At 41.9% G+C, this 22,910-nt stretch overlaps 2 protein-coding genes and 1 long non-coding RNA gene across 3 annotated transcripts in view; 1 reads left to right on the forward strand and 2 right to left on the reverse strand.

The window, feature by feature from the left end:
- The window catches only part of LOC145437984 (uncharacterized), a gene marked incomplete at its 5' end in the record, with an annotated part of 459,138 nt that extends 437,286 nt beyond the window's left edge, over nucleotides 1-21,852 (forward strand). The window contains one exon of the mRNA XM_080315350.1: nucleotides 21,761-21,852. Within this exon, the coding sequence (XP_080171476.1) occupies nucleotides 21,761-21,852 (92 nt within the window). The remainder of the gene's footprint in view (nucleotides 1-21,760) is intronic.
- LOC145438096 (uncharacterized) overlaps nucleotides 1-22,910 on the reverse strand; it is a 367,020-nt gene that overhangs the window by 194,033 nt on the left and 150,077 nt on the right. The window lies entirely within an intron of this gene.
- LOC145436961 (uncharacterized) lies at nucleotides 12,430-19,379 on the reverse strand. The gene is made up of 4 exons (XR_013914507.1): nucleotides 18,964-19,379; nucleotides 18,040-18,090; nucleotides 15,424-15,553; nucleotides 12,430-12,678 (listed from the first exon to the last, which is right to left on the reverse strand). It is a non-coding gene; the product is annotated as an uncharacterized LOC145436961 (long non-coding RNA).

Consider the following 22,910-nt stretch of genomic DNA (forward strand, 5'->3'; position numbering starts at 1 on the left):
AAAAATAAAGTCATGAAGGTATCGCGCTCACGTACTGTGGTCTTCCGGAACTTCTGGCATTTTTCACGAAGTTTGACACAAATTTGCAACTGTCACGAATATTACTACTATCGCCGGGAATAACTTTAAATACATATACTAGAAATCAACGGATGTGGTCAAAGAACTTAATTTCATTATGTAGCCACAAATATCTGCTCAGTTAAAAAATATAAGTAGTTTCAAAGACATTTCAAAATTATTCTTAGTGGAAGTAGAAAATGAAGATTTAAAAAGTAGCCTACTCAAGGAAGTAGGTTCAAAATTTGATTTTATCGAGGGGTCGCATTTCGTCGGCGTGATACCGTGATAACCATCCAAGTAATCGCCGCAATCAAAGTCATTACACAAATTCAAAGATGGAACTACACGCGGATCCGCTTATTTTTAGTTGCTGTGTTTTACAGGCCTACTGGTACATAAAATTAGCTAGTTGGTGTTGCTGCTTGCGGGTGCGATGGACGAGTGGCGTTGAACTGAAAATTCGATGGGATCTTACCGCGCAGGTCCGAGCCCTGATTACAGGCACGGTTGTAATGTCTCAAGTCATGATTTGATCCTAGTCCGACACGAGTTGCGATATTTCGGTGACTCGACTGGACTCGAGTCATTTTATTAAAATACGGAAAATGACACGACTTAACTTCAGTCGATTTGTGTATTGTCTCGACTTGTACACCAATCATTTCGCACAATTCGACCAAGTCATATGACTCGAGACTCGGTCGGCCAAGATAGGCATTTAATTGTTACTGGAAAGAATAGGGTAAAGTTACTTCATTATTCGTATTTCGTCTATCAGTACTGGTGCTTGAATAATAGGGCTAGAAACTGTAAAGAGCGAGGAAATTAGAACAGTACGAATGTGAGGTATTCGATGTCACCCAAGCAGGATTGTAAAAACGTGGGTTGAACAAGACCAGAAATAAAAAAATAATTAACGGTGAACAGGAAGGCTTGGACTCGGATTCGAGACGCAGCGATATGACTCAGACTCGAACCTCTGCTCCACGTCTTGGACCCGGATTTGACTCAGTGGTGATTTGATAATACTATATACTGTCTGGCTCTTTTTCTCTTGAGCTACTCTCTCGTTTCGCCAGACAGCATTGTTGCGTCTCAATGCCAATCTCCATAACAATGAAAAATTCGAGGCTGATTGTGGGAGTTCCAGGGCCACGAGCGAAATAAAATTTATGTTTTCGTAATCAGTGCAGAGTCAGCTTTCGATTGATACCCGTTTTACCAAATTTAATGCTCGGCAAGCCAGTCAAAAATGACCGTCAAATTGCCTGTAGCTAAATGGAAATTGTGACGTGATACAATTTCACTGAGGCGTGAGATTTGCCTGTGTCGACACCATACAGGACACTATGATGGAACAGTATCCCGCCGGCCATCCGACAGTCGACGAGCATGTCCAGGTCCACATTCAAGTTGAAATACAAGCAATTACTACTAAGTGAATATTAGTCCATCCTCAATATTACCGGACCACGACTGACCTATCGATCTCGCCTTCCATGACATGCCACCCCATTTCTTGCTACTTGCCTTTTTCCATAGGCCTACTATCTTCTTTACTTTTCATTCAGTGTGCATGCCTCCTCTTTAAATCGCCTAGGCCAAGGTGGGTGTCTGATTCAATAGACTGATCCAAGTCGCTTCGACACTTTCCTATCTTTTCATTCTATCGCATTTTGTGGTGTATTGAACCGATAAAATTGCTAATAAACCAATGATGATGATGATGATAATTTTTAATGTGACGTGTAGGGCTTGTATCAGGGTATATAAAGTCACATAGTTTTTAATTCAATTCCATCCTAGAGTGGACTATTTTCAATTCAATTACAATGTTTATAGGATGGAGAGCTTATGGTACCATAGCCAAATAAAGCAAAAATAGTTAGACCAACTAATCACTTAACAACAGAAACACGCCTACATATATAGAGACTACACATCATATTTCCCTGTGGTGTTTGATCGCTATTCTTCAATGGCTTGCTGTAGCTTGGATTTACACAACGAAGCAAGATTTTAAAAAGTTAATTTTTTGAGCGTATGTCTCATAGGTCCCATGGTCGTGTGTAGGGCTGTGCAAAATCGATTACCTGAGTGATTCGATTGTGATTCGATTTTGAATCACGTATTATGCTTCGAGTCGAGTCAAGCATTCGAGTACCACTCCATATGACGTCATGACATAATGTTATATGTAAAAGTTAAAATATGTACCTTTTTTGCCACCACAAAGAATAGAATGCCTGATATTCATCACATTATATATACTTAGGTATATTTTTCGACCCTACCGAGTTCGTTGCACTTTGTGACAATGTTGTTGGATCACCATGACTTCGTAAACGAGCTATTTCTAGTAACGTTCTTAGTTTTTTATTGTTTTCTCTGCTGTGATACTGACAATCAATGTTTCAAGGCTACCACAGTTGAAAATAGTATCGTAAATTCAATTCTCGTTGATAAATTAACTTTCAGTGGCGAAGAGCTTATAATTTCAGTACTTGAAAAAATCGTCTTTTACTACTCGACTCGAATCATCAAAATTAATACTCGATTCAGATTAGAGTATTCGAATAATTGTGCCCAGCCCTAGTCGTGTGCGTTTGGACCCATTGGGTGGGGACCGATGATACGTTTCAGCAACAAATTTTGAACGTTCATAACGATTTTTTTCGAAATAGCGGATATTCATGTAAATGTTCGCGTTAGGTAGAGCTTGGATCAAAGTGTTAAGCCAGCAAAATACCTGCTATTCTCGGCTGAAGATTTGAGGTCCAGAGATCATTTTGCAAATTTTGATCCATCGGTACCGCATCTGCGTATCTTTTGTGTCCAATCACACATAAAACAATATATTCCAAAGTCGGCCCATATGATCCAATCGAGTTTGTGAGATGTTTCTGTATTTCTCACGAAGACTATAACTGAGTGTGCAATTGGAACTGCGCTGTAGAGTTTGCCATTTTGGAGAATGCCACACTTTAGGATCCTTTATGAGCTGTCAATGGACATTGATCATTCACTTGAGTTTTAAGTCGAAATTTCACATACCTCCACTAACCCAGGTACCAGTATCATGTCAATGCCAGTATCACGGCAATGCACAGAGCCTCCGAAATTAGGCCTCTGCTGGAAAAAATGTTTATCCGTCTCTACTTTGCCAACTAATCTTTTTTTCACTTCGTAAGGATGTTAAAAGTTCCGAAGATTTCTATTCCAAGTCCAAAAGCCTATGTCAGATCATTAACTTAGGCTAAAATGGACTACTCTACTCTCTGAATCATCTTCAATTTCTAAATCTTCATCATTGGGCCTGCTATCTCTGAGATCGTCATCTTGATCGAAATCTTCGAGCGTATAGGAGTTAATGTACACTGGATCAGTTGAATAAGGCATTGGACGAAGAAGTTGGTCAGTAAAAAAATGTTTATTTTTCTTAACATATCCTGCCGTTTGCATCAAATCTGTGACTAAAAATTCCTTAGATGATTACATCCTTTAACTCAAATGGACTAAAGTATCGGCATAGATCGCTACCAGTAGCTTTTCGCCTAATAATTTAATGGACCCATTTGGTATAAAACTTAATATACGATTAAAGTGGGGATATCTATAACAGGGGTCACCAACCTTTTTGCAACCAAGGGCTACTTTTGGGTACTGATTGAAGCGACGGGCTACCATTTACTCCCGTCTTTTACCCGCACCAGACGGAATTTCCGCTTTAATATTCATAGCACTGGGCAGGAATCGCATAGCGGTAATACTTGAGAGTCTTTTAAATCAAAATATCTCATTTCAACTAGCTAGCCACTAACACTTTTTAAGAAATCACGAATTACTTCGCACCATGTTTATATAAATTATACAACTGTCAGTTCAAATTTTAAAATAAATCATGTCACACGTTATACTGGTCATCGTGTTATCTGTTTATATGCCAGTCAGTGGGAGGCCTGGCATTGTATGCTATCAACTAGTGCGCTGTACTCTTGTATGTAACTTGACAATGCAACTTTGAGTGAGTGTTCCAGATGTGCATTAATGAGGCGTGTTCTGCGTTTGTTTTTTAATGACGGTCGTGTCCGCAAAGGCTGATTCACAACGATAGGTTAAACCAAACACGCTTGCAACCTTCATAGCTGCCCCGCATTCACCACTGTACTTTTCCGTGTCAGCAAGGCACCAAAAGTTTGCTGCAATCTTGTGGGCTTTGAGGAGTAGGTGACTTTGCAGTGGTAAAAGTTCAATCTGTAACTGTTCAGCATATCCAGACATGAGAGATTTCATTATACCTGACATCAGCATCGATTATAGAAAGTTAAAAAAAAATGGTACTATAAACTGCGTTGAGTGTAAGAGAGACAAGCTGTGTCAAAAGATGCAATACGTAATGGGCATACTGCATCTGCTAGTACTTCACCGCTATCTGCAACCGGATAGTAATGTTGTTTACTACTTTGGTATTGTCCTGGACGTCGAGCTACCATAACGGAACACCCCACCATTTCAAGAAGACCGTGGATGGCATGCCGTCATATCGCTTGTATGGGCAGTACGCCGTATTTTATGTCTTCGATATCTTGTTATTCTATTACAGCACGACCGCTTTCGGAAAGAATGATTCGTGATCCAGTTTCTTCTAGCGTGCGGCGAGGTGACTCGAGCATGACCGACCATTGATACTCACAAAAAAACACCGTGACATAGCCGAACCCGTGTCGAATATTAAATGTGCGACATAGTTATCCATCAGACACAAATTGAAGGAACGGTGGTTCTATATTATGAAGACGATCGGGATGAAAACAAAACATGGAGGAAATAAAAAAAATATCGATGTACAGAAAACGTCCAATATGAGTAAGGAAAAGTTATACAATTCAAGGCAACACTATTTCGGATGCCACGACCAGTACCAGTTGGTGTACAAAACAGTAAGTTTACGAGTGGAAGTCTGGTCTCTCATGATCCAGAATATTCCTGAATTAGGGGCAGAACTTGCAATAGCAAGATAGTGACATTGTGCGGTAAAATCATGGGATTATTATGCTTCTCAAGTAAGCTGAGAACGATTCAAGTCGGGATAGAAAAGCAACACACAACAGAATAAAAATAAAACATGTCAGGTAGCGCGCGCGGAGCGATCCTGGTTCAAGGCGGTCGTTGACGGACGAAGGTGTTAAATCGAGCGGATGTCGTTCGAATGCTGCGGAGCATTGCGGTGTTTTCGGTACATTAGCGAGCGGAGTCGATATCGTAGTCAAATTCTTTTATAACGCTTGTAGCAAGTTTTGTGTCGGATACGTCTGCGGCGAGTTGCGCTCTGGGGCTGCTTAGCATCTTTCGTTGTCGGGTAGGGTTGAAAGCTCGTGCAGGCGAAGGCAGTAAATCCGGCGGCACGACTTGAGCGTACCACCGAGGTAGGTACTTGTTGATTTTTTCTTTGTACTTTCGAAAGAACTCGGGTTCTTTCCCGAATTTCAAGCGTTGGTTTTCGAGCGATTTCTTGGCAGCTTCTCCGTTGTAGGGTGATTTGACGGTTTCCGTTTTCTTGAGAGGAAACACTTCGTGACGCATGTTTGTGGTGTGCGGAGGTGCAGCGTCTTCTACGTTAGACAGATGTTGCGCGTTGGCGTCAGAGTCTTCAGAATCATCGAGTTCAGCTGGCGCGTCGGCATCAGAGTTTCCAGAAATGTCGGGTTTGCCATAATCAGGAACAGAGCAAGTAACAGGTATCAGGTCTCTCCGACCCTGCGGAGGGACATCGTGGTTTGCAGATAAGACAGGCCCAGTAGGGACATTCGTATTACTTGAAAGGGCCTTTCGGATTTTGACACTGCATGGGATCGGTATCCGAGAGTTCGACGGTGACAGCGTCGTTGCGAGTAGAGGAGTCGCATGGACTAGGTTCAGTGTTGGGATGACTTGTCAGTGTAGACGACTGACAAGAATATAACGCGGGATGAATGACCGCCGGCCCGTTAACGGGCCTCTGACCCACACCACAGTGTGGTGTATAAGACGCAGGCGCGGGGCTTTCGGAAATGGTGCGAGGATAACATGTGGGTTTGGTTTGAGCGCAGTGCTTATCGTTAGGATTTCCATTTACGAGCTCAAGAACGCAATCGGATTCGTAGATAAAACTAAAAGTAGGAGCGACTTTATCGCGAGCATGGTAATGGAAATTGTCGTGCGCAATAGGCACGGATTTGTCATGACGACTAGCACCGAGTTTATCACAAGAATGAGAATTGGGATCGGTGTGCTCATTTGGCACGTAACGAATATTGGCGGATTGACCGCGAGAACGAGAACTAAGATCATTGTGCGCATTTGGCACATTACGAATATTGTCGGATTGACCGCAAGAACGAGAAATCGGATCGGTGTGCGCATTCGGCACGTTACGAATATCAGCAGCTGATTGACCGCGAGAACGAGGAATAAGATCAGAACACGCGTTCGGCACATTACGAATATCAGCGGATTGACCGCGAGAACGAGGAATAAGATAAGTGTACGCTTTCGGCACTTTACGAATATCAGCGGATTGACCGCGAGAACGAGGAATAAGATCAGTGCACGCGTTCGGCACTTTACGAATATCAGCGGATTGACCGCGAGAACGAGGAATAAGATAAGTGTACGCTTTCGGCACTTTACGAATATCAGCGGATTGACCGCGAGAACGAGGAATAAGATCAGTGCACGCGTTCGGCACTTTACGAATATCAGCGGATTGACCGCGAGAACGAGGAATAAGATAAGTGTACGCTTTCGGCACTTTACGAATATCAGCGGATTGACCGCGAGAACGAGGAATAAGATCAGTGCACGCGTTCGGCACTTTACGAATATCAGCGGATTGACCGCGAGAACGAGGAATAAGATAAGTGTACGCTTTCGGCACTTTACGAATATCAGCGGATTGACCGCGAGAACGAGGAATAAGATCAGTGCACGCGTTCGGCACTTTACGAATATCAGCGGATTGACCGCGAGAACGAGGAATAAGATCAGTGCACGCGTTCGGCACTTTACGAATATCAGCGGATTGACCGCGAGAACGAGGAATAAGATCAGTGCACGCGTTCGGCACTTTACGAATATCAGCGGATTGACCGCGAGAACGAGGAATAAGATCAGTGCACGCGTTCGGCACTTTACGAATATCAGCGGATTGACCGCGAGAACGAGGAATAAGATCAGTGCACGCGTTCGGCACTTTACGAATATCAGCGGATTGACCGCGAGAACGAGGAATAAGATAAGTGTACGCTTTCGGCACTTCACGAATATCAGCGGATTGACCGCGAGAACGAGGAATAAGATCAGTGCACGCGTTCGGCACTTTACGAATATCAGCGGATTGACCGCGAGAACGAGGAATAAGATAAGTGTACGCTTTCGGCACTTTACGAATATCAGCGGATTGACCGCGAGAACGAGGAATAAGATCAGTGCACGCGTTCGGCACTTTACGAATATCAGCGGATTGACCGCGAGAACGAGGAATAAGATAAGTGTACGCTTTCGGCACTTCACGAATATCAGCGGATTGACCGCGAGAACGAGGAATAAGATCAGTGCACGCGTTCGGCACTTTACGAATATCAGCAGATTGACAGCGAGAACGAGGAATAAGATCAGTGTGCGCAATTGGCACAATACGAATATCGGCAGCTGCTTGACCGCGAGAACGAGGAATGAGATCGTTAGATCTAAGGCCACTCTGCCACGGCGGGGTGCTTTGAGAACAGAGGGAATGACCGGCCTCGTACCAACAGTAAAACTATGCGAATGGATGGACTGAGAATGACATGGGATTGCTGATGCGGTTGACCGACGAGTGGTCGGTAACGGCTGGGTTATCGACGGCTCAGAAAAGAGCCTCTGCCCAGTGCTGCTGACTGGTCCAGATGTAGACGTGCCCAAGGTATTCAAAGTAATTGTTGTAGTAGCGGGCAACGTCGAAGGTTCAGTACTCACAGTAGTATGTTTGCCAAATAGAGTCTTCGGCTTTGTGAACCGATAAAGCGTTGTCAGAATGCTTCTTCTTAGGCGATTTCCAAGTTCGAGGTAGCTTCGAGGAGCTCCCGATTATATTTAAATTCGGCTTCGATTCTAACTTTTCTTTCTTCTTGTTTCAGTTTAATTCTTTCCAGTGTCAGCCTAGCGTTTAGGACTGCGGCTAACTTTCTTGAGGGCGTGGCGGAATGAATACTCTGTGATTTATTGGAAGTTCGAGGTTTAACGCAGTCGTTAGTGATGATGGAAGAGGAGTTCATGTTCCCAGAACAGTAGGCTTTGAAAGCGCGCTCAGCTCTGTTGTGAGCGACGCTGGAAATTCGGATGACATCGTCGATTTGTTGCTTGACCTGTCGACCGGCATTGGCCATTACTGTGTCACGACAGTAGTAAGGGTACCTGTAATTGTTACGCACCAATCACAGAAGGCCACGTCACCTTAATTGCCACGCCTACATTGCCACATCATCCGCCCATTACCGCACCTATAGCACGCCCATTGCCACATCATCAGCATCCATTGCCACATCATCTGCTACGTCATCAGTGCCACATCATCAAGCGTCACATCTATATAACGCCCATTGCCACACCATCATGATTATGCTTACTGAGCTGCTTTTGAGAATATGAATTCTCGCGTAATACACTAAACGTTGAACTAGATTTCATAACGTCATCACAGAGGAATCAGTCAACTATCTTGCTCTAGGTTCTAGGTTCGATCCCTGTAGTCACCGCATTTCATACGATTCAGCGCTTTTCGTATCTTCTAACACTTTACTCAGTCTCATTGAAATAGCATTGTATAGTGTACGATTTTATTTCGATAAAAGAGCATATCAATGATATCGTTGATCGTTATTGCGTCGATTCGCGTGCTGAAATCCTCCAGATCGGTTGATGTTTCGAGGTACACCGCTTTGCTGCCATCCGACACTGCGATCCGAGTTCTTTCGTTCGATCTGACCGTTTTGTTTGATGTAGCGATCACTGGCTTGTAGTATATACGATACGAGCGGAAGGTCGGGATTAGGAACAACTACGCTGGGCGAATAGATGACAAATTCATCAGCCGGATTCAGACGTTGATAATGCTCGATCCCATCGCGGGTATACGTAACGACCAAACCTCCTTCATGCTTCAGAGTGGCTCGATATTTCTGAATGTTCCCGCTTGTGGAATGTACAAAGAGTTGATCCGAGGTCAATTCTGCTCCATTCGAGGCTTCCATACGTAATTTTGTGATGTCATTAAAAAGATACAAGTCTTTTCTATAGGGCCCCTGGGCCAGAATAGTATCTCCACGGATTGCTAGACTCATTCTTTGAAAAGAAATATCAAACATAAGTACAACAGTCATCGCGCAATTCCACCTCGCCATCAAATTTAGTCGAGCCTCTTCTTATATTAGGTGTCGCATAACAGACATTACGAATATATTGCGACCCCTTCCGCTTGATGAGAAAAGGACACGCAGGATAAAACTTTGCATGCTCGAACCAGGGATCATCGCACGGCAACCAATTTTAAAACAGCCCTCCGCACGAGAAACACTTTAAATGGTCCTTATAGCCCAAAAAGAACAATCCGCAGTCCGCGAGCTCGGCTCCGGAGGTATTGATATTATCCGGCCACCGCACGAATGTGCTTAGTCTACGAGCATAGCGTGTCATGTTATAGAAAACGGGATCATTCAACGGGGAGACAGTTACATCTCTATGCTTCGCATAGCATTCATAAATCTTTTCCCCTCTGTTATTTATCATAGATTGGTACTGTTCAATGGGACCCATCCGAGTTTCATCTTCTCCTATTTCTATGCTACTTGTGGTACCGATGCAAGCGCAGTTGAATGTAGCGTAATTTGTAGGGTCCACACTACGCTTAGGTAGCAAATCGCTTTCATCAATGTTCGACATCGCTATCCGAATTGATATACTCTCATGATCAGTATGCTTTATACAGATATTGAGCTATGCACCATTGAAATATGTGCTTGGTACCGATCGAATGATGGGCCCCCTAGGTCGTATCACGGAAAATTAGAACGTCGACTGCTCACAGAAAAAAGGCACGTAGCTCATATCCGTTCCTGGTACGTGTTATCAATGATTAGAATGTTAGTAAGAATGCCACGAGTACAATCACGCGGTGATGATTATTACCTAAAAAAAAATGATTTACTTAACGACATCTTGACTCATGCGGATTATTAATTTAAAAAAATTAAACTATAGTGTATCTGAAATTAGTTTTACTTTACTGAGATTAGTATTACTTTTCAACTAACTTGTCGATTCCCGTAATATAACGATTCAGTGCCAACCTTATGTCTTATACTTTAGCTGACACTTACTCAGTCTCATTGAAATAGCATTGTATAGTGTACGAGTTCATTTATTTCGAAAAAGAGCATAATATATCAAGGATATCATTGTGCGTCATTGCATCGATTCACTTGCTGAAATCCTCCAGATCGGTTGATGTTTCGATGTCGCTTCACGAGTTCCATTCTTGTATCCATATATATCAACAAGCAGCTATGCAAATCCACAGCTTAGATAACTAGGACTCTTGTATGTCATTAACATTATAGACAGCCATTCGACGATATTCAACTGGCATTGATGCTTTCGATACAGCGCAGTATATATAACGTCACGCTGATCAATTCAATTTCAACAATGGGACCCGCGTACAATTATATGGTCGGATTTTCGTTGAATATTGACGACACCCACAAATCGAAAGATCTCTTTTTCCTGCACATCTATGATGCAATTATCCTTCCAATGACTACGAATAACTTGAGATTCCGCAGGATTAATATCCGAATCAAATAATACGAGCATATTTCAAAACTTGCACTGACTCGTTCGGTCTATGCCGCAACACTACAATATGTGGCCATACAAAACGATGTATAGTTATTTTTTTGTAGTACCATCCCTACGACTTATTTCAGATCGCAGTTTACTGAGTAGAGCTTAATACTAATACCTGCATAATTTTTTGCATGTCTAGAATAAGGGTAATTAAATCGATAGTAAAACGCCAGCGGCGACTAATAACGTTATAATGTAAGCTGCGACGGTGCTACTATATTGCTAGGGGCTATTAAAGTCGAATACGCTGAAGTATAGCATAGATTTTGCATATAAAATGTATACACAAATTTCCTGTTAAGGGTACAGGCTCTGCGGAGCTGCTTATGCCTCGATGATCATAGTACTTATGAGCTATTGGATAGTGCATATACAATGTATCATATAGAACTTCGTCACTTTCGTATAGTACACATACCCCTGGGATAGAACTTAGACGCTATAAAGAGCGATGTTCGCCTACGAATTCTCGCTTTACTCATGTCGTATGGTCTATAAATTGTAAGTTGTGGCGAGCAACTCATTTTGAAAGTCCCGAAGACGCTATTGAAATGAACTCTGACTCGCTATTATCCTCAAACCATGGAATTATCACGAGCATCACCTTCGCTCACTGAAGAAAAGGATGAAATTATATCCGGAGCATATTCCTTGGCTAGGAATTATATCATGTACGAACTCGACGGCTCATGCGTTAAGGCAAATACGAAAGCAGAGAGAACCTTACGGCGAGTTGGGGATGAAATGTTTGAGCGACACCGAACTATCGTAAACGCGCTCTCCAAACGTCTTCGCTATAGTGATGTAGAAGTCAATGAAAAATATGAAGAATATTCACCCGACGAGCGAATGTTCCTGATGATAGCTGATGGAATTTTCAAAGATACCTAAGAAAATTGGGGTAGTCGCTAGCATTCTTGCTCGGAATAAGGAGGATGAACATCACGGTGATCATATAGAAGGTATCATACAGACAGTTGGGAGTTACATTGGTAGTAGAAGACGAAAGTGGATAGCGCAAAACGGAGGATGGGTAAGCGATTTTACAAGCCTTACTAAGGATTTAGAAATTATTATCTATAGCTCGAGGTACTACGATCTCCAGAACCCTTATCATCCCTCGAACCTTAGATTCCACCTTATAATTTTGTTCTCAACTTTCCAAGCGCAGCGAACTTCGAATTACCTTCTGTAGGATTTGGAAGGCTAACATTTTTATTATTGTTTCAGGACAGTTTTGTAGGATATTTCGATAACACAACATTCGGTAACAATAAAGTTTGGAAGAGCCTCATGTTTGTTGGAATTGGACTGACGTCTATTGCTATGGCATTAACACGACAGCGATAAGTACAGCTCGAAAGGGCTTCAAAAAACGGCCAACAAAACTTTCAAAGATTTCCATTCTTCAAAATAGATCGATCACGGGTGGTGTCAATAGCGGTTTCCGTTGCTATGGGAGCGATATGTTTACGTATAAGCAATATCGAAATGCATTGAGTTATGGTTATTATAAAAGGATTGTGCTTAATGATGGAATTCATACATTGCCTTTATCTCTGTAATAAATGGATCGAATACGTACATTGCATGCTCCGTTTCGGATGATCGTAGCTGGTCCGAGCAGTAGCGGGAAGAGTTATTTTACTTATGAGTTGGTGAAGAACGCAGAAAAGATGATTAGACCGGCTCCTGAAAAAATTGTATGGTTGTATAATAATTATCAGGCGTTGTACGATAAAATAAAAGGGGTAGAATTCTCGCAAGGGCTCTCCGAGCTCAAAAAGTTACAGAAAGGAAATAGGCACGTTCTCTTGGTGATCGACGACATGATGACGGAAGCGAAAGAGGCCAGAGATCTATTCACTCGATACAGTCATCACGCAAAGATCAGCGTGGTGTTCATATGTCAAAACCTCTTCTATAGGGGCCAAGGCTTTCGGGATATGACCTTGAGCGCGAGCTATATCGTGATATTTAAAAATCCCCGTGATGCGAGTCAAATCAGTTTTCTTTCACGTCAAATGTTCCCGGATAAAGCCGGATTCCTTACGGAGGCTTATAAAAAGGTAACTCGAAAACCGTTCTCGTACATACTGGTTGACGTGACGCAAGAGACAGACGAAAATTATCGTCTTCGCAGCAAAATATTCCCACATCAAAAGTTGACGGTATATCAAGAATAAATACAGCTCGCGCTGCAGATTTTAGGGCATTCAACATGTCGAAGAGGGGAAGTAACATATCTCGAAAACGATTGAGCGACTATCACGTTAAATTAAAACTTTTGAAAAACGCTAAAGGGAAACAGCGAAAAGAACTTTTATCGAACAATCAATTTTTAAGTTGCGTCTGCCAGTGCGTTCATAACTTGGCTTCGGGGACAGTACGTATCTCCCCATCTAGAAAGTTGAGGCTTGGAAAACACAAATCCGATATCAGACAATTGCTGGCGCAAAAAACTCGCAGAGGTCAACGGAGGGTGCTACAAAAGGGTGGATTCCTCTCAGGTATAAAAATTATGATAAAATAGAAACTTTTTTCTAACTAGTCTGTTTTAGCTATATTAGGCGCTGCAATCCCTGCCATCGGGAGTCTGTTGGGTAAACTTTTCGGGAAGAATGCGTGAACTACAATTCCCCGCATTTCGGAACAAGGACGAATGGGAAAAGAAATTTGATAAACATATATCGAAAATTAAAAGCTCTCCATTAAATGCTTCCGAGAAACTAGCTCTGTATAGGCATGGTATTGCTCAACTGAGAAACTTGAGAAAAGACGTAGACGCAGCGACCGCCCGCCCTCCCGCCGCACACACGGGGCTCGCGAGCCCCGTAGCGAAAGAAAAGCGCCCGCAAAAGAAACGCCCGCGCCGGATTCCACAACCTTCGTTTCCCTGGCTTTATAAGAGACAGCGTAAGCCTAATCCCCGAATATACGGGAAAGAATGGGAGACGTAGACTATTTTGATCCGAAACAACCCAAATCGTATAGGGGTGCTTATTTGCAAAAGGAAAAGGAATGGCTTAAAGGACAAGATACTTATACTTTTCATTTTCCGTTACGTAAGAAATTTAGGCGTGAACGTGTAGTGGTCTCTGGTATCAATGCTCAGTTTCAGAGCGATTTGATGGATCTGCAATCTATTTCAAAGTACAATAGCGGTTTTCGTTTTGTGGTGGTCGTGATTGATATTTTTAGCAAATACCTTTGGATGATAGCGATTAAAAATAAAACTGCTTCAAGTATGATTTCTGCTTTCAAACGAGTGTTTCGTGAACGCGTACCCCTAGTGTTACAAACCGCGTTTCCCTGGCTTTATAAGAGACAGCGTAAGCCTAATCCCCGTATATACGGGAAAGAATGGGAGACGTAGACTATTTTGATCCGAAACAGCCCAAATCGTATAGGGGCGCTTATTTGCAAAAGGAAAAAGAATGGCTTAAAGGACAAGATACTTATACTTTTCATTTTCCGTTACGTAAGAAATTTAGGCGTGAACGTGTAGTGGTCTCCGGTATCAATGCTCAGTTTCAGAGCGATTTGATGGATCTGCAATCTATTTCAAAGTACAATAGCGGTTTTCGTTTTGTGGTGGTGGTGATTGATATTTTTAGCAAATACCTTTGGATGATAGCGATTAAAAATAAAACTGCTTCAAGTATGATTTCTGCTTTCAAACGTGTGTTTCGTGAACGCGTACCGTTAGTGTTACAAACCGATCAAGGTAGCGAATATACCAATCGCGCTTTCCAGAACTATCTAAAGGAGAACAAAGTGAGATATTTCTATACGAGGAGCGAATTAAAATCGTCTGTCGTCGAAAGGGTGATTCGTACTATGAAAGCGTTAATGTATCGATTTTTCACAAAAAATAACACGAGGAATTACGTGAGCGCTCTCGATGACTTTACTTACTCCTACAACAGGACGTACCATCGTAGCATTGCCATTGCCCCAAACCAAGTGAATTCGTCTAATCAGGAATCGGTTTGGAGAAGACTTTACGGATTTCAAGAAGCTAAACAACCAGACCTCGCTGTAGGAGTACCCGTCCGTATATCAAAAATTCGAAATCTTTTTGAGAAAAGCAGCCTACCCAACTGGCAACGGGAAATTTTCTATATCGCAGACGCCCAAAAGGGGGATCCTCCAATGTATCGCTTACGTGATTACGGTGGTGAAGTCATCCACGGTCGATTTTATAGAGAGGAGCTCCAACGCGTAAAAGAACCGCAAGCTTGGCGTATCGAAAAGATTATAAGAAGGCGTAAACGCGCGGGACGAGAACAGTATTTAGTGCGCTGGTTGGGATATGGAAGTGGATTCGACAGCTGGGTCGATAAGAAGGATATCGTCTAGTCGGAACCTTTATCAGTTTTTGGCGCAACTAGTAATCATACTGGTCATCGTATCGTTCTCTCTCTATAATCTTACCATTTCGAATGGGAACAAAGAGCTTTGGATATCTCTCCTCTCCTCTTGCGTTGGTTATATGCTTCCGAATCCCAAGCTCAAAATATGAGCTACGTCACGCTATTTTCGAACGCTTCCATGGATAAATTTCCTGATAATACAACAGCGAGTTATTGCGTTGAATTGGACGTCCCGAAAAACGTGGAAGATACAGAAGTTTCTCTGGCTGAGATCTCCTTCCCCACGGATTATCAAAAACAGTATAGGATCACGAAGAATAGGTATGGGATCAGAACGCAAAAGAGAGCAAGAAACTTTAATTTTAAATTGGGAGAATACGACTCGTTATATGACCTGTATAGATCGTTGGAAAGAGACAATCCTGATGCAAAAGTAACATGTTTCCCTGAAAATCATAGTATGTCTATCTCTGTACCTCATAACGAGGTAACCGACAAATTGCGACCAGAGACGGACATAGGGCATAGTAGCTTGCTACGACACGGAGAATTGTTCGGTGCTCTTATGCGTAAGGAAACGAAGGAGGAGTTATTGGCGTTTCATTTCCCGAATGCTAATTGTACATTGTGGAATTATTTTTTCACTGAGGGTATCATTCATTTGAACTTTCGCATGCGACATGATCCGACTATCGATTTCGTTTATGTTCATTGTAATATCATTGAGCCACAAGAAGATAGCGGTAGGCTCTTACCGTTGTTACGTGTCGTACAGGTGAACAATCGTAAATCATTTTCGAAATATTACACGAAGCCTTTTTATTTCCCTGTTAATATAAATAGGCTAGAACGCATCGAAATATCGCTACTTGATGAGAAGGGTGAGAAAATACCCTTTCGAAGTTCTCCTTCGAGTGTTGTATTGCATTTTCGTAGACGGGGAGTTGCATTATGAAATATATTCATATTACGTCACACGAGTCAGATTTTACTATCGATCTCGCGAAACCGATAGATTCTGGTGAATGGGAGATAGGGCTTGCCGAGTTGTCTTTTAAAAATAATTTTCAGCCCACGTTCGAGCCTTACGACGGCTTATTATGGTACGTGAATGATGCGGAAGGCGATAATAATTTTTATTATTTCCCGGCTGGTGATTATCATGATAAAATTAGTTTGATGAAGCGTATCAATCACGATCAGAAAAAAGCACGATTTATTTGGGTAGATGGTTCTGGTCCGGTCTTGATAGCGGGACCTTACAAGAGTTTCAGCGGTCCGAGACTTTTCATGGATAATAGAAACCCCGTTCTCAGAAGAGGCGCTCGTTCGGAGGTAGAGCTAGATGGTGGATTACATAGACGAAGAAAAATTCACTTTCAAGGGGAACCTGTGTCCGTGACCAACGTTTTAGTTTATACGGATGTCATCACCCCTCAAATTGTAGGTGATACGAGTGCGCCTCTACTACGCAATATCCGCGTTACAACGGGAATAGATGAATATCAGCATATGCTATTCAAAAAAATATATTTCTTTCCTCTGAATACGGAGCGAGTAAGCGAGATACGCGTTATGCTTCGTGATGATAAAGGCGAAGCTATAAAGTTTGAGAACGCGCCTCTTCATCTCACACTTGCTTTGAGACATCATGAGGAGTCATTATTGCTGTGATCGGGAGGCGTTCAGAAACTATTATCACCAACAGAGCGGTGGTGATATCAATTTTTTTCGGGGTAAAGTGCAGAGAGGTCATGGACTTGGAAACTTATTTCGTTCGTTCGGAAGAAGCGTTATGTTCCTAATTTCGAAAGGTGCAAAATCACTCGGGAAGCGTCTACTACATACCGGTGCGCAAGTAGCCTCTGATGTTCTTAATGGAGAGAATGTCGGCGATAGTCTTAAAATACGCGGAAAAGAAGCCGCTGGGATTGCTCTCGATTCTTTACTGAGAAAAAGAAAAATGCCAAGACGGGGTCGTAAGATCACGAAAAAGAGACGTCGCAAAGATATTTTCGATTAAATATATATTACACGACGATAAGCATCATCTGTTACTTGAGACTTGATAGATGGCGGAGTTAATTCATGTACAGTCCCCAGAGGGGGTACATCCCTCATAGGATTTATTTCACATTCCCGCGACACAGACTAGCGTTGAAAAGAACAGAATCATTAAGATAGCACCGATTTCGAACAACTCTAGCGTGATAACATTCCGCTTTGAGGGCTCAGAAGACTTTATCGATTTGAGCGAGAGCTATTTCTTATTTCATTTACAATTAAAGAAAGATGGCGAAGCAATTGGTCCAGATGATGATGTTGGCGTTGTAAATAATATCTTGGATTCCTTGATTTCTCAACTACAAATTAAAGTCGCTAACGAAACTTTGAAACAAGATATAAAAGTACAGTGTTATTCGTCCTATCTGCACAATTTATTCACTCCGCTTGACGTGCAAAATACCACACTGAGGGCCTCAGGATGGAGAAAAGATACTTTGGGGAAAATGGATACGATCGGTGGTACTAACGCCTCAGCTAACAAAGGATATTACAACAGGAGTAAAGCCTATAAGGATGATAACGTGGTGGAAATACGTGCGAAAATCCATCACGGACTATGTCTGCAAGACCGCTACATCCTACATGACGTGCCTCTCGAGTTTGAGCTTACCTTGAATCCGAAAAGCTTTTTCATGATGGGAGATGCTGCCGGTCAATTCACCTTAACGAAAAAAGAATTACAGTTATGTAGCGTACGAGTCAGCGACGATGTGAAGACAGCGATGATGGTTAATGCTCAGGCGAAATATCCGTATGTCGACATGAAGTTGATCACCCGAACATTTGCGGCTGCTACGACGCAGATAGATATCGGGAATCTATATAGCGGGACTCTACCTTCTCGCCTATCATCGGAATGGTAGCTACGAAAGCCTTTCAAGGCGATGTTACGAAAAATCCTTATAATTTCATACACAATAATATGCAACGACTCGAACTGAAACTGAACGGATTTCTGATTCCGGAGGGAGGTTATGAGCTAGATTTCGATAAGGGTCATTACACGGAGCTTTACCATAACCTGATTGAAGGTACGGGCGCAATGGAGAAAAACAGAGGGCTCCTAACGCCTGAAGAGTTCGCTAGTGGTTTCTGTCTACTGGTTTATAATTTGCGCCCTGATGATTTGGATCATTGCTTTGACTTACAAAAGAGTGGTACCTTAAGTTTACGGATCCAGCTGGCGGGCTAACAGCGGAAACTACTTTGCTCTGTTTCATGGAATTCCAGAAGCTATTGCAAATCAGTAGCAGTCGTAAAGTGACCGTGCTATGAACGGGGATGAAATAGACCAAATATTGTGGTGCTGCGAGTCAACAAAACATATTTTCCTTGGCACATTTCCTATCGATCGACTGCCGAGGCGATCCCCTCCTCCTTATGCTATCGTGATCAATTATGACGAAGCTCGAAAAATCGGAAGTCACTGGATATGCATTTACGCGGATGAGGATGAGACACATTTTCACGATAGCTTTGGCTTAATGACGCTGAAATACGAGATTGCCTGCTTTATAGAACCAGAAAATTATACCTGCTCTATAAAGCGTCTGCGGCACAAACGTTCCAGAGCTTGCGGTCATCATTGTCTAAGCTTCATCGTCCATAAGGCGCGCGGATGGAGTACGGAACGTTATTTAAATTCCTTTGGCGAAGATCACCGCAAGAATGATTCGATCGTACGACGCTTCGTCAAGGAGCTGAAGCAAGAAAATGAAATTGTATAAATGTATATGCGAATAAAATCAATAGTTTCAAAGTTTGCTTAGTACGTTTAAGGGTGATATTCGCTACGTTCATTATAGCAATCATCTCAAAGTAGTAGACTCTAAATCAGCAGTAGCGACTTGCTTTCGGTTTATACAGGTGATAGTGGCTACATATTACCGTCATCTAGCAAGAATCAGGAATTTGTATTGAGTGACTTCGCTCCTGCAGCAAACGCAGCTTACATTACGGCGGTACTGAACATCGAGTTTATTACGCTATGGGATCCCAAGACTCAACTTTATTGGGGGTCTGACGAAGTGCTGTTTCGTTCCTGCCGACGGGTATACACCAGGAGATGTTTAATTATTATTGAGGGGTCCTACCTTTTCAAACACACCTCACTCTACCGACAAATCGAATTACGTAAGCAGAGAGAGGATAAAAATTAATAGCAATATATATGCAATTCCCGATCATATCGACCGATTCAGTCATGAATTTTCGAAATTTCTCACGCTTCGCGCGTCTAGGCGAGAAGAGCTGACTAACTAAATGGGACACCCAATGAAGATGATAATTAGCGGTAAGCAGCCCATAGCCTGAGCGGGGTTTGGGGTGGCCGAAGCCCTCCAGATGTTCGGTTTATCACCCTATGGGGGCCCAAGACCCACGTTTTGGGGGGCTGACGAAGTGCTGTAGGTCACAAAAACCCATTTTTAACTCTGGACAACCAATGATGGCGTCATAAACGCATCCATCACGACCAGTATGACGTGAATATCGCTTTCGTTAAATTTTGAGGGTTACCAGTATCGGTTCACCATACGTTTTATGTTGCACTTATAGTCGATTGTCTTGCGTGCTGGGGATATGCGTCTTGTGTACTCAAATAAGCAAATAGCTGCTCCGTAATGACAAAAGTTTGGGATAGTTGGGAATGAAGACTCGTAATAAATCTTAAGTGGGGAATGAAGACAAAAAGGTTGGGAACCACTGCCGTAAATACTAAAAATTCGAAAATGGTCGAAATTCCAATTAAGATTGCACGGCCGCAACTGATAGGAATTGATCCAAATTTGATGAGTAGCGTTTTTTTAAGCAACCTGACAATTTTAACGTTAAGCGAGTGAAATTTGGAAAAAAGTTATTTTTAAACAACTCTATTGAATACCCGTCAGACAATGATATATCTTGAGTTCTGCTGGTCATAGACCTCTATGGTTCGTCTCCGTGAAGAGTAAATTTAACATAATTTTACTGACATCGAAGTGACGGCGCATTGTCTAGTATAAATTACAATATTACCAATATTACTTGGCGTATAATCCCCTCAAACTTGTGCATTAAGTGCTGGAATGTGTGAAGACATATCACATAACGACATATATAGCGTGTTGTAGTAATGATATGCAATTTCAGTTCATTTCAATGTATAGCTCTCGCAAATCTGAATCTATCAATGCTAAAATAACCAATATAGAATCTATAAATGTATATGTGTATCCTTTTGAATTAGCGGGAGGGTGAGCTCCAGAGGTAGTCTAGCTACCTTTAAATTTTCGTTACAAGTAGTCTAGTCGACTGTTTGAATGCGGTTCCATACGTACTTTGAAGTTTGAAATGCAGCTCCAACATCCAAAAAGGTTGGGAACCACTGCTCTGAAGTATTACAGTACGTTGCGTTAAAGCATGTCACCAATCAAACCTAGACGTGATCTGTTAATATTAACTTTTCCATTAGTAGTAAATGGCATTCGTATGAAATTGACCGTCTCTTTTCACATTAGTTTGTATTTCATTCGTTTGGTCATATCTCCCACAGCGGGTCGCAAAATAAAATGTTCTTCAAACTAAACTTGGCTGGGAACCACTGCTTTAAGTTCCAACAATGCATATTTTTGTGTGATCCTAAAAATTCGCCATATCTGGACCATGACTATTTCATTGCGATTTGTCCGCATTGTTAGGCTTGGCCACTACCCAGCAGAAATGTCGTTCAGTGAATATTCGTCGCCTCATGCAGCGTGATTGTCAATGCTGAAATACGGTTTACTGGGGATTTGAGACTACAGTTGTGAGCATAAGTAGAAGTTATATTTTACCTTGAAAACAGTACCCTAGATTATATTAGAAAATATCGGCTCTCATTACTTGTCTCAAATCAATGCAATTGTTACTCGACTTGGATTCGAGTCCTCGAATCGTTTTGCACAAGCCTATTATTCATATCTGAATCACGTTTCGAATACTAGTCCAGGTCGTTTCGGCACCCACCTATCTTTTCATTATATCGCAATCTTATGGTGTATTCATTTGTTAAAAATTTTATTAAAATGATGAAAATGATGGTGTTGATGACATGACATGAGTAAGAAGTACACTGTCGCGACTCGTGAGTAATTATAAAATATGCAGTCTTCGCCCCTACGTAGGTGTGTAAAGCTCATATGGCCCGCACTCGGCGTCATAATTAAGTACTATTTGAAGGTTGTTGCTGTTGCTGCTGGAATTCCCACGAGTACAGACATGTATAGCATAATTAATATTCTTATTGTTCGGAATAAACATATATTCCGTTTCGGTGACGTTTCCAAATTGATGAGTCTCGTTTAATATTTCAGGTTTGAGCTGCAGTGCAGCATGTGAAGATAAATGCTTTGGCGTCAAACTTATTCCTCAGCCAGCAGAATGCGTATATTTTCGTCATTTTTAGGCGATACATATTTTTTCAATCAGTCTGTGTCATCCGTGAAAATATTTTCAGCAGTTTCGACATTTTTGATATTAAGCTATATAAGGAGTCCCAGTCAAAAATACACTGTAAAAAATAATCATGGGTGTACCCATAGTCCAGACCTGGTCCCACCTGAGTCATGTTGACATGGACAAGGCCCATGATAACTTGTCGACATCCATGTAGACCTGTTGACATCCATGTTCCTACCCATGTCCTAATAATGCTTCAAATTGACCTTTCACCTCTACTAATGTACACATACCCTGTGGTTAGATGTATTTAGCTGTATTTGACATCTGGAATGTTTGCAAGAAAATCTGCGAAAAGTTCAAGGAACTCGCTGACGCTGGCGCAAACTTGATGTTGAAAACGCAATATGTCACCAATGTATGATGGAAACTCATTAGTCCATCGACAGATTCCCCAACGAAATGGATTGTCCACTTTTTCTGAAGAGTATCGCACTTCATCGTCGGGTAGACATTCTTCGGATCCTATAATGAATATAAATTTCATTACCATCCATGCACTGTTCAAGGCACACGGGTTGATAGAATACAGATGAATAGTTTCCAAGGTGGTTTAAAGTTGTATCAATCACAGCCAGTTAAGATGATTAAAATCTATTAGCACCTCATTACAATGACCTTGTCTATGAATTGTCTCGGTATGTACAAAATCTACTTTTCACTTGACAATATCAAGTATGCACACATGCACAGTATTCCATTCCTTTACCTCTGCACCACTATACTATTTGATGCTACGGCCTACGATTATCCAATTATTAATAAATGGATGGATTAATGCACGGATGGGCGGTAAATCCAGGATTTGAAAACTTGTATTTTGGTGACGGAGTTCAACTTTGGTGATTGCGACCCGGCCAAAGGTTGTTTGTGTCTTTTCTGAGAATTCCGAAAACAGAACTACTCGCTTTTTCAAATCCGCAAGTAAAACTAAAACTAGGAATAATCAATCACCTTATAAAATTCAAAACTAGAATTGTAACTAAAATTACTCAATTTTCAAAA

The sequence above is a fragment of the Botryllus schlosseri genome, chromosome 4 (assembly GCF_051294905.1).
Source record: "Botryllus schlosseri isolate E-star chromosome 4, Bs_hap1, whole genome shotgun sequence".
Lineage (NCBI taxonomy): Eukaryota > Metazoa > Chordata > Ascidiacea > Stolidobranchia > Styelidae > Botryllus > Botryllus schlosseri.